General features: G+C 37.4%; 1 protein-coding gene across 1 annotated transcript; it reads left to right on the top strand.

Moving 5' to 3' along the window:
- Window positions 1-7,593: 7,593 nt before the first annotated feature.
- Window positions 7,594-11,990, top strand: LOC103417581 (uncharacterized). The gene is made up of 11 exons (XM_029107265.2): window positions 7,594-7,908; window positions 8,002-8,217; window positions 8,385-8,480; window positions 9,070-9,158; window positions 9,249-9,377; window positions 9,788-9,908; window positions 10,402-10,480; window positions 10,590-10,699; window positions 10,950-11,128; window positions 11,222-11,318; window positions 11,535-11,990. The coding sequence occupies exons 1-11, from the start codon at window positions 7,828-7,830 to the stop codon at window positions 11,829-11,831; spliced, it is 1,494 nt and encodes a 497-aa protein (XP_028963098.2). The 5' UTR covers window positions 7,594-7,827; the 3' UTR covers window positions 11,832-11,990.
- Window positions 11,991-12,449: the final 459 nt, after the last annotated feature.

The following is a 12,449-nucleotide window of genomic DNA, read 5'->3' as shown; positions in this document are numbered from 1 at the left end:
GCGTATGGGAGTACCTGAGGTCCTCCTTTATGTTTTTCGATGTCCTGAATCCGTTTATGACGTACGTTTTTTGAAATTTAATCCTTTGAGTATAGTTTTATTAATTGGACCCTTTATGTGCTTAGATGCAATTATTAGCTGCATTTCTGTCCCGCCTATTTCGCACAGCTCTTCGACGACGAAGTATCTGTGAGTGGACCATTTCTAAAATGCATGTTTTAATAGTAGAAATGCATATATGAAAATCATGATTTAATGGTTAGTTTTACGAAACGCTTTATGAGTAAATTAGATTTACACTTTATGATTATCATGCTTTACTGAGAATATTTTGGAATACCATACTTTATCAAACTTATGTTCTATGTAGATGGATGACTATATACTATTTATGAACATGTTTTTACACTCTTTGTAGTATATATGATGGATGACTATATACTACGAAGTGGTTTTGAGATATATGCATATGTGTTGGAAAGATTATATACAATGTTTTGGAGGTTATCTTGTGGTCACTATTCTGCCTACGAGCGATAATACTTATTAGCCTACGGGTCAGGTGATGTAGGGGCCTACGGGTCTGAAGATATTATATTGGCTTACAGGTCGGGTGATGTAGGGGCTTACGGGTCGGAAGATACTATATTGGCCAACGGGTCGGATGATGTAGGGGCCTATGGGTCGGAAGATATATTATATCTGGCCTACGGGTCGGGTGATGTAGGGGCCTATGGGTCGATTAAGATACCACTATTTAGCGCACTATATATACAAGACGGGTTTTATGAAGGGTTTTATGGCATGCTAGGGTTTTCGGAAAAACCTATTACATATTATACTATTGAATTTCCATAAAACTTTGGGGGTTAGTACATTATTGAATACCTGTTTCAATATTATATATATATATCAACTTGGTCCACTCATTTTTGTTTTGTGCTCCCTCAGGACATAGGAACGAGGCGTACGATCCGAGTTACGAGGCGTTCCCCTACCAGTGATATCATATCATCCTTTCTGCTTTGACATTATTGTAATAGCACCTTTTGCTTGTATTCTGAATTAGATGTATGCTTTGAACATGTCATGCATTATCACTATGTTTTCATTGTTTGTAGTTGAATATTATTATAGTATTTTATAAGGTTTGTGTTGGAATATTACATTGTGTAGTTCACGCGAAATTTATATGCATGTTTCACATGTTCTCAGCATATGCATTCATTAAATGACTTTCATCACCCTCGGATGTCGACCAGAACGCAACCATCTCGATGTCTCCCAGACATCGGAGACATCGAGATCGGGGCGTGTCATCAATCATTTTAATAGGGTTTTATTAATTGGTCCTTTTATGCCCTTAAGTGCGTTTGTTAGTGGTAATCTCGTCCTCCCTAGTTCAAACAGCTCTTTAGTGAGACAATATATGTGAGTAGACTCCTTCTGAAATTGCATGTTTTTATAAAATATATAAGCTTGCATGCATTTCATATTTCATGAATTGAGTATGTTTTATGTTAAGTTTTTACAGATTTCTATATTTATGCGTTACGGAGAATTTATGATTTATTTAAAATTGCTTTTACAAAATATTTATGGTTTATTTATTTACGGTTTATAGAATGGCATGTTTGTAGAAATCACGTTTATGGAATTTTTTAAGATTTCGGATGATGAAGTTTTGGTATTCTACACTTGGTATAAGATTTTGGTTATGTTTTTTGGTGCTTATCTAGTGGTTAATCATACAACACATACACACAACAGGAGTATGTATACATCTATGGGCATAGGACATAGTTGAGGATATTTATGACATACTCCTAGTTTCATTGGCGAAACCCAGTTTTAGACAACTTCACTAGCCATGACTAGTGTTGATGTGTTATGTACATTTCTTCTCTGGCGTAACCCAGAGTCGTACAACTTCACCTTTGGACAATGGGACCTACCATATATTTCTTCACTAACGTAACCCAGTGTCATACAACTTCACCTTCGGGCGATGGGACCTACCATATATTTCTTCACTAGCGTAACCTAGTGTCATACAGCTTCACCTTCGGGTGATGGTTATGCCTTCAGGCGATTATGATGCCCCTAGTTAAGTACATCATTGATGTGATTTACGGATATTTTAAGGATTTGCCTTCGGGCCACTATATTACCATTAATAAGCATTGGTTTATACATACATGTTTTATAAACGTTTTCATTGCATGCTAGAGTTTTCAGAAAACCTATTAAGTAGTACTATAGTATGTTCAGGAAGAAAATGGTTTTCTTATTATTAGTATTATTATTATTATAAACTTTGATCCACTCTCCCTTTGTTTTGCGCCTCCTTCAGGATTTAGAATCGAAGTGTACGATTCTGACGTCAGGGCATTTCCGCTTAGGTATCTTCAAGTCTTCTCAGTGTAGGACCCATTTATTTGTTTGTACCTTTTTATAGTAATTCTTAATTAGTTGTATGCTTTAAACACGTTTCCGCGATTGCGTATCTCTTTATATTTACATATTTTATTACTTTCTTTTACCGATACCACTTGCATGCATGTTAGAATGACATCGTTACCCTTAAGTGTCAGCCAGCACGTGCCTATCTTGGTATTTGGAGATATCGAGGTCGGGGTGTGTCAGTAAGAGCAACTCCACCCATGGAACCCTCCCCCTGGCAATCCACTATTGAATTCACCATATTGAACAGTAACTGCCTTTAATGAATAGTAACTACCCTTAATGAACAGTAATTGCCATTTGCATATCCACCCTTGGAGCCCTCCCCCTGGCAATAGGCAATAAAATATTAGTTTTTTTGTTTGTTTAAATAATACAAAATAAAATTATTTGTAATTTCGGATAAAATTTTTTAAATCATTCTCGTTGCGCCACATGTCATTTTATAAAAAAAAAAACAATTATTTAGCGATGGATTTCGATAAGATTTTTATCCAATGTCATCGTGCCACGTGTCGTTATCTTTTGAGAATCTTTGACGATAGATTTCGATCAGATTTTAACTCGTTTAAAATTATGCCACGTGTCATTATCCGAAAAGATAATTATTGGAGATCGATTTCGATAAGATTTTATCCAATACGATCGTGCCACGTGTCATTATCTTTTCAGAATCTTTAAGGATAGATTTCGATTAGATTTTTAACGAATGACGGCATGCCACGTGGCCTTATCTACAATCCAATCATTTCTGAATTGTCCATATAATCCACCATCCATCCTCACAAATCTCACATCAATTTTCTTAACATCTCTATCTCATTATTCATAGTTTCTGCTTCTTCTTCACCATCCATCCTTGCAATGTCTTCTTCTTCATCAAGGATGATGTGGGAAATCGATCAGCAAAAGGAAGAATTGTTTAACCAATATGAAGGAATGTTCAGTCTTCAGATAGTCAAAAATGAGATGGAAGAGGATGAGGAGCGTACAAGGAGAGATGACGAAACAAGAATGGCCAGAGCCTCACATTCCTGTCGAGTCATCCATACTGTTGCTCAGATATGCAGACCCAGCCGTTCAAGAAACCTTGATAGAAGCAGGCAACGACGGGGTGAATAGCTGTTGGACGATTACTTTGTCCATAACAATGCATTTCCTGATACGTACTTCAGACGTCGTTTTAGAATGGAACGACATTTCTTCAACAGAATCATGATTGATGTTTGCAACCATGATTCTTACTTTGTGCAAAAGAATGATGCTTGTGGTGTTATGGGTCTCTTGCCTGAGCAAAAAATCACTGCTGTGTTGCGGATGCTTGCGTATGGAACATCTGCAGACCAAGTGGATGAGATAACGAGGATGGGGAAATCAACCATTCTTGAGGCCCTGCAGTCGAATCTTTGTACACCGCAGAGTACCTCTGAAAACCTACTCACATGGACTTGCAAAGGCTTCTGAAGAAGGGCGAGATGCGAGGTTTTCCTGGGATGATAAGAAGCATCGATTGTATGCACTGGACGTGGAAAAACTGTCCAAGTGCATGGCAAGGCGCATATGGGGACAGAAAATGAGCAAAATATATCATTTTGGAGGCAGTGGCATCTTTTGATACATGGATATGGCACGCCTTTTTCGGGGTTCCGCGGGCTCAAAATGATCTCAACGTCCTTGCCCAATCCCTAGTATTCAACAACGTCCTACAAGGAAAGGCACCAAAAGTCATGTACGTCGTCAACGGACGTAGGTACGACGGGCCATACTACCTAGCTGACGGCATTTACCCACGGTGGGAAACATTTGTCAAAACAGTGCCACGTCCACGAAGTGCAAAAGAAAAACACTTTGCAAGCAGTCAAAAGGGGTGCAGAAAGGATGTGGAGCGTTATTTTAATATCCTTCAAGCTCGTTGGGCGATCGTCAGGGGTGCTGCCAGAATGTTCGATGTAGAGTCACTTCGATCCATGATGATGACGTGCGTCATTCTTCACAACATGATTGTGGAAGATAAGTTCGATTATGATGCGGTTGATGAATATGAGCCAAAGCCAGACACGATGAACAATTCAAGAACACAAATATATTGTGCGCATGATGCCACCGAAGAACCCGTGCAACACGATCCATTAGAAAGGGATGGACGTTACAATGAAAGGGTCATTCAACGATATACTGCACTTCAAAGGTCATCTATGCACAATGATCGGCAAATTGACTTGATAGAGTACCAGTGGGCATTGAAACAAGCTGAAGATACTTAAGTTTATTTAGTATGTTTGTTTGTATTTGGTGTGTTTATTTAATTTTATTTGGTGTGTTTTTTGTAGTGAGTTTTTTATTATTTGGTATGTTTATGTAATTTTATTTGGTGTGTTTTTTGTAGTGAGTTTTTTATAATTTGGTATGTATATGTAATTTTATTTGATGTGTTTATGTAATTCCATTTGGTGAGTTTTTTAGTTTTATTTGGTGTGTTTTATAATTTCATTATACGTGAACAATTTGATGAATAAAGATTCTATTATTAGGATAAATATATTACAAAATTGAATAAATGTACTCTCACTTTAAATAAAGTACTAACTTCAATAAATTGGAAACAACATAAATAATAAATTACAACCCAAAGTGATTGGAAAACTATGGGCACCGATTACAAAAAGTACCCTATTCATCATCACTTAACCAATATGTGGTGCTAGGATCATTTTGTCTTGTTGTGCTAGGACCATCTTGTCTTGATCTCGCTTCTCTTGCACGCCTCCTTTGCACCACATCCGCTTTCTCCGACTGCCAAAAATATTTAGAATTTGGAGACATCCTTTCTAAACGCGTGTTCATAATGTCACGATCTCGTTGTGCAATTCTTTCCTCTTTAAGCAACTCCCTTTCTTGCCTAAGTAGCTCTCTTTCCCTCTGTTCAGCTTGAAATGCTTGTTGAATAGCTGCAGCTTTTGCCTCATCTCTAGCCTTTTCAGCCTTATATTTCGCCAATTCCCGCGCCAACGCCAATTCACCTTGACGAGCAAGTTCTTGCATGTACTTTCCATAATTATTCTTGAAAGCACTCCCTTTCCTCTTTGAAGTCTTCTTACCTTAAGGCCTAATTGGATAACGGGTCGACCCCGACGCTTGTTCAAGAATGGGCGTTTCAGGCACTTCTTCTCTATCTTCTTCATCAACATGGGAGCCATGATCGGGTGTAGAGTATGAAGGGGTGATGTGTAGAGGGGTGCTGTTCATGCATACTTCTGGACCAACAGGCACAACTTTGAATTTAGAACAATCTTTAACAATATTCCAACATTCCCACCGGTTGAATGTTTCGTTTCTTGATTTGATTTTGGCAGCATACCATGCTTGTGCTTAAAGTTGCTACAAATGAATAATAATGAAATTATTAGGTAACAAATAAATAATACAAACAAATAATAATAATGAAATTAGGTCACAAATAAATAATACAAACAAATAATAATAATGAAATTATTAGGTAACAAATAAATAATATAAACAAATAATAATAATAAAATTATTAGGTAACAAATAAATAATGGGAGTTTTAACGAAAAGCCCACGGTACTGTTCACTTTAACGAAAAACCACATTCTTACACTAAAAAGTCAAACCTGGTAATATTCACTTTATCCTTTATTTTGTCCTTATCATTAAAACTCAAAGTTTTCAAGCCTTTTTCATTAGTTTTCCTATAAATAATACAAACAAATAATAATAAACAAATTATTAGGTAACAAATAAATAATACAAACAAATAATAATAATGAAATTAGGTCACAAATAAATAATACAAACAAATAATAATAATGAAATTATTAGGTAACAAATAAATAATACAAACAAATAATAATAATGAAATTAGGTCACAAACAAATAATACAAACAAATAATAATAATGAAATTAGGTAACAAATAAATAATACAAACAAATAATTATAATCAAATTAGGTAACAAAATAATAATACAAACAAATAATTATAATATATTCTTACCTCATCCGCGTAATTTGCCCCACTTCAAACATTACTACTAGCTTGTGTTAAGGCATCTCTCCATGTACTAAACGAATGGCTAAGTATTTTCCAACGACTGGACATCGATTCTTTGGTTCTTTTCCCACCCATTTGCTCAAGAAATTTGGTATGAATTAAACTCCACATTTCTCGCAACTGCATCTCATTACCCGTAAGGGAATTATGAGTAACTTCAACCCAACTAGTGCACAACGCAACATCTTCAAGAAGCGGCTAATTCGTACCTGCATCAGTAGTCATTTTATGGAAAAAAAAATTGGATTGAAACTTTGAGAGAAAGATAGGAATTTGATTGAAAGTAGTTGAGAAAAATATAAAATTGTGGTGTAAGGTAGATGGAGAAGAAGTGGTATTTATAGAAAAGTAAAAACAATTTTTTACAAATTTTTTTCAGATTTTTTACAATTTTTTCGGATTTTTTACAATTTTTTTTAATTTGTATTCAAATAATTAATCTTTGCAGTTGGATTTTAAAAATTTTGAATTCCAACACTCCAGATTGTGCCACGTGTCACAACGGTAACTTTTCTTAATTTTAAAACTATTTTTTTATTTATAAAGCAGATTAATATCAACCGTTGATCTCAGATCGAACGGTTGATATAAAATCAGCTTTTTTTATTATTACCGTTGCAAATCGGACGGCTCATATTAAAGAGCCGTTGGGATCGAACGGACCGTGGGAAGCCACGTGGCTTCCCAACGATCACTGGGTTTTTTAAGGCGCACGGGGCCATGCCCTGAATTCCGGTCGAGCGACGCGGCCCCACTCGCGAGTGAGGGGCACGCGCCTGACACAAAAAAAATTTAAAAAAAAAGGCTGGACGTAGGCTTTGCGTCAGCCTGACGTTACAGGCCTCGGGCAGCAGGCCTGTCAATCCCCCACAGGCCTGGCCCTCAGGCTCCCACCCTCACTCGGGCTCTCCAAGGCTGGAGGCCTACCCACCGGCCCTCGAGCCCTTTCCTGGAGCCTGTCCCCGAGCAACCACCATAGGTGGAGTTGCTCTAAATGTTAGTCACAAATTCATATTAAAACCTAAGAGTAAGAATTTATATCAATAATTTAAACACAAGTACGAATGAACTCCTCAAACCCAAACTCGAATTAATTCCGACTGGGTTGACCTTCCAACCCGCCAAAATTGCATACCCATATCACCACTTGATTTTGATTTAATGGGCTGACCCGTGATCATGCACGACTCGCAAGCCCGGCCCGGAAATTAACAAACCGGAGTTATGGTCAGTCAACTGACTGCGAAGAAAGCTCGCTGATCCAACCAGAAAAATCACAGCTTCCGTACAACAATGGTGAAAGCCGTCGTCGGAGAGGAAACCCAGCTCAAATTAGCCGAGGATCGCCTCGAGCAATCCTCCACCCCCGTGCAGGTCCTCTCTCTCTCTCTCTCTCTCTCTCTCTTTCTCTAAAGATTGATGCTTCTGAGTTTTACGGTTTTTGATTTGTTTCTTATGAAAATTCAGGTGGGGCTCCTCGTAGGCAAACTCAGCTCGTCTCTAGACCGAGGTTTCGTCTTCGATTTGGTCCCAACGCCACCGAACGACGCCGGAGCGCCTGCTTGCTCCGTCGTGGAGCCCGCCAGGGACGACAAGAGAAAGGGGTCTAAACCCAAATCTCAGCCCTCCGATTCCTCCTCTCTCTCCATTGACAAGGACTGGGTCGCCGAACATGCCCGTCAGGTCAGTTACATATACAAAAAATGTTCCTCTATATGTATATGTATGCTTGTATATTTACATTCCTATTTGTATATATGCATACAATTAAAGTCTAATATGTGATCTGGTTTCTGGGTTTTTCTCATTGTGCTTGAGTAGTTGTAATGGGAATTTGTTTCATGTTTCAGGTGTCTAGAATGTTAGTGGGTGGCATGAAGGTGGTTGGCATGTACATTTGGGCTAGCGATAGCGCTTTTAAGAATTCGAACGTCATGCTTTGCCAGGTATTCTTTTGGCCCGGATTGGATTTGATATGTGGATGTTTCTTTGTAGAGCTTAATTCTGATTGCTAAAATGTTTTTATCAAACGTTACTCAGTGGCACTGTTACTCTATGAGCTTGGTTTTGTGGTGGCTTTTACTGTGCTTAATGCCCTGCTTAGTCACAGAGAAAATGTGTAGGAAGGATTATACGGGATTGATTGTTGAATGTTGGGTTTCCATTTTCAGCTTTTGACTGTTGATTTTTTTTTTCCGGTCTGAAAGGCCTGTCAAGTAAAGTTCAAATTCATGAAATTAGGCCTAATACAACCATTCATTTTAGTGGATGCACCCCTTTCATTTTCTGAGAACTAATACAATATAAGGGTTCGCAACAAACTCTCGTGGTTATCTCAATAATGTTTTATAGATACCAACTTACCATAAATCTAATAGAAAACAAAGAGGTTATTTCACTTTAAACTCTCTTGGCTGGTTTACTTCCAAATAATGGGTTAGCTAGACTGCCTATATTCACTTTAGACTTTGAGTTATCGTATGCATATTCTGTGAAAAATGATTTTTTATTTATTAATGGAAAAGGCCCTTGCAGACTGTAATGGGAGTTGCCAAAGCAGCACCCCTCACAGAGAGTGATTGGGATGAGAGACTGCTCATTCACATTTGTTATAGTCCAAGGAGGTGTGCTCCCAACCTGAACTGTCCCACTTTATTCTCTCTTAATTATTGTCAAATGTTATTTCACGCTGATTGAAGAGGTTATTTCCGTAGGTGGACATGTCGAAATTGTGCAGTAGCTTCAAATATTACGTCAAGCAGCCTAAGACCTTGTGACTTCAAAATGGGAAGGGTCCTAAATTCCCTTCAAAGATTTAGGTGCATGTACAACTTTGATATCAGGTACTGTCTGCTTTTCTTATTAATAAGCCTTATTTAACTGAAGGTAGAGGATTCTTTTATTTATGGCTTCTGAAACTGCAGGAATTTGTTTTTCCTCTCAGTGGTCCAGGCTGTTGTAAGTCCTGCCTACCAGAGTGCTCTTGTGCTCTATTAATATATATTCTTAGAACTTATAAATATACTTTTCCTGTTATTTTCACACGCACCAAAGCCAACACTGAAGTTGAACCTTAAATCTAAACCCTTTGCATATATTGAGCTTCTACCTCCCCAACGTGATAGATATTGAGCTCTCATAGTACCAAGAGTCATATCCAATTTACTAATAGTATTTTTGTTATTGATGCTTCATTACAATACTGGTGCTATAATGGCGTTTAGGTTTTCTCATGGTAGTTATTCTTTCCCAGATTGCCCATATTTCACAAGAATTCATCAAATCTCCAAACTTTTACTGAAGCTCTACGTCATGGTATTTCAGTTCATGGGAAAGATTTAAAAAGTGCAAAAGCCATGATTGACGGAAATTTGGTAAGTTACTCATTGACTTGTTCGGTTGTTCCTTTGAAAATTACTGTACACCTTTTTGTTAATATGCAAAAGTGTGACACCTGCTCATGCCTGTCAATTTGCTGGATACTTGTGTGTATGTTAGTGCTCTGGGTGGTGTCTACTTTAATGCTCTGGATGACCTTGAATTGGTTCCATCGAATTCTTATGTTGATATCTGTTGTGATGTAATAGTTTACCAATCAACAGAAAAAATAAATAAATAAATAAAACCTCGAGTTAAGCTTGCTTGCGTGCAATTTTCTCGGAGTTTCTGCTTTTTCACTTGTGCCTGCATTACTGACCAATTCCAATACCCACATCACATGTGTAATCAATCATCTTACAGCATAAAGCAGAGTGTTTGAATTGTGCTTTCCCCTTGTATTTGCCAGAATCAATAAGCATGGTTTCTAGCTTGCTACTTTTAACCTCAAGTTCTCATCTAGATTTTTCTATCTGGCATAAACTTTAGGTTGTTAACAATGATCTATGCACATCAGATGGTCTGCATGAAGTCGAGTTGCTTCTACCTTTTATGAAAGATACTGAAGGTGTGTTTATGCATTATTTAATTTTTCTCTTCATTTGTTAATTTTTTTTTCTTGAATTTCGTTTTCCATTTTGAGATTCTATCCTAATATTCATCTATATTGTGTAAAGCCTGCAGCCAAAAAGATACTGCTGGTATTCTTGATTTTAGCGGTTCGGTGTGTTCCTTTGCATACTTAAATCCTAAAGAACCAATTTCACAAGCTGTTGCTGATATAAAGGTATACAAGAGACGATCACTTTTAATTATCCGTTCATGATGTTAGACTGAAAATTAATTATCGGTTTTAGTTTCTAAAAGCCATTTGGAATTCACATTTTATCATTAATTGACTGTACTACCTTTTTAGAGAATTCAGATAAGAATTGATTATAGGGATTCTGTATCGACAATGTAGTTTTCGCTAGTTTAGTTCGCATAGTGCTCATATCCTGTAAAATCATGGATTGTTTTTATGTTTGTACTTGTAGGATGACATTATCACGAGTCTGCAGAGTAGACTAGATATTATCAGTGATGAAGCAGATGGCGAGGCAGTTACAACTGAAACTAGCGGCCAGCAAGCAAAAGATGGTGCTGATACTCAGGAAGCAAGAGATGGGATATCCAGTGAAACACCTGCTTCTCATATTGTTCTTCAATCCTTCAGGTCCGTTAGGGATGTTATGTTTTAATCAAATGAGATTTTCACATTGCTGACCGAGGTCGCCACTGACCACATTTGTTATGCATTTTAAAACAGAAAAACATGCAGTCTTTCACTTCCCCGAAGAGTCCTTGTTCCTTGGTTAGCGGGTACATTTGTGTGTGACTACCTACAACCATCTGAGACTTTTGAGGTTTGTACTTGTAGACTAAAGACATGAAATTGGAAATTTTTTTGAGGTTTGTACTTATAAACTAAAGACATAAAATTGGAGACGATGCACCCTTTCCGTCTTTGGTTCTGAAGAGCTCTATTTGGACCAAATGTTGAGCAAATGAGCTTTTTAGTTATTCTCTTTATAGCTCCATGTCTTGATAGCTCTGACATTTTGCTTTCCATGCTCGCTTAGGTTCTGAAAGATCGATGTGTCGAATTGCTGTCTATGGAAGCTCCAACAGATAACGCAACAATCTTGGAACCAGAAATAGATGCCCCATCTGCAGTGACCAAATCTTTTTGGGATGTGGCGGTGCCACTTCCCTCGGCATCTAACTCCCGTTCAGAGAAGAGCGGACTTGACAAATTGAGGGGAGAAAGTGGCCAAAAATCTTCACAGTCGTCTAATGTCAACATCATGGCTGCTGTTATATTCCTTCTTCTCTCTATAACTGTAGGATACATTCTCGTATTCGTCAAGAGATCATAGTTAAAGCAAGCCTCACTTGTTCACACTGGTTAACTTTTTTTTGTCGTATAAAATCAAGTGACTTCGTCCTTTGAATTTCCTTTTACTTTTAGGGTAAAAATATGCAGCTGAATTATTGAACATTTATATGATAAATCCATGGAATTCCTTTTGTTTTAATGTATCTTTCCACACGTATAAAATCAAGCGAATAATTCGCAGATCAAAGTTCGACATACTTTTAGCTTTTCGTTTGATAACCATTTTGTTTTTAGCTTTTCGTTCCACTTGGTCTGCCTGAGGCAGATATAGAAAATAAAACCCACTTGAGATTGTTTTCTGCTTTTATTTTATTTTGTTTACCAATCCGTGCATTTATCTTCTGCGTCTTTCTCACCACCATTGCTTCGCAGAACTGAGCATTTCATCCCTTATTTCTCCCATGTACTTACCCTGCTTTTAGCGAAAAATTGAAAACTAAAAACTGAAAACTAAATGGACTATTCGAAATGGTATCAATAAAAGAACATCTTTATACTCCTTCACATACAAAATTACAAATACAACAAGAAGGGAAAACCTCAGAACAATCGTATTAACTGTGTAACACTTTCCATAACCATGGCCTCTAATTACTCG

This window comes from Malus domestica, chromosome 08 (assembly GCF_042453785.1).
Source record: "Malus domestica chromosome 08, GDT2T_hap1".
NCBI classification, from domain to species: Eukaryota; Viridiplantae; Streptophyta; class Magnoliopsida; order Rosales; family Rosaceae; genus Malus; species Malus domestica.
Note: the sequence above shows the minus strand (reverse complement) of the source record. Positions and strands in the feature narration are given on the sequence as shown.

Bases quoted from the DNA above. Each gene is read 5' to 3' on its own strand.
- LOC103417581 (XM_029107265.2), top strand. From the start codon at position 7,828: ATGGTGAAAGCCGTCGTCGGAGAGGAAACCCAGCTCAAATTAGCCGAG. The intron at 9,159-9,248 runs GTGTGCTCCCAA...TTATTTCCGTAG, and splicing joins ATTTGTTATAGTCCAAGGAG to GTGGACATGTCGAAATTGTG. The intron at 9,378-9,787 runs GTACTGTCTGCT...ATTCTTTCCCAG, and splicing joins ATGTACAACTTTGATATCAG to ATTGCCCATATTTCACAAGA.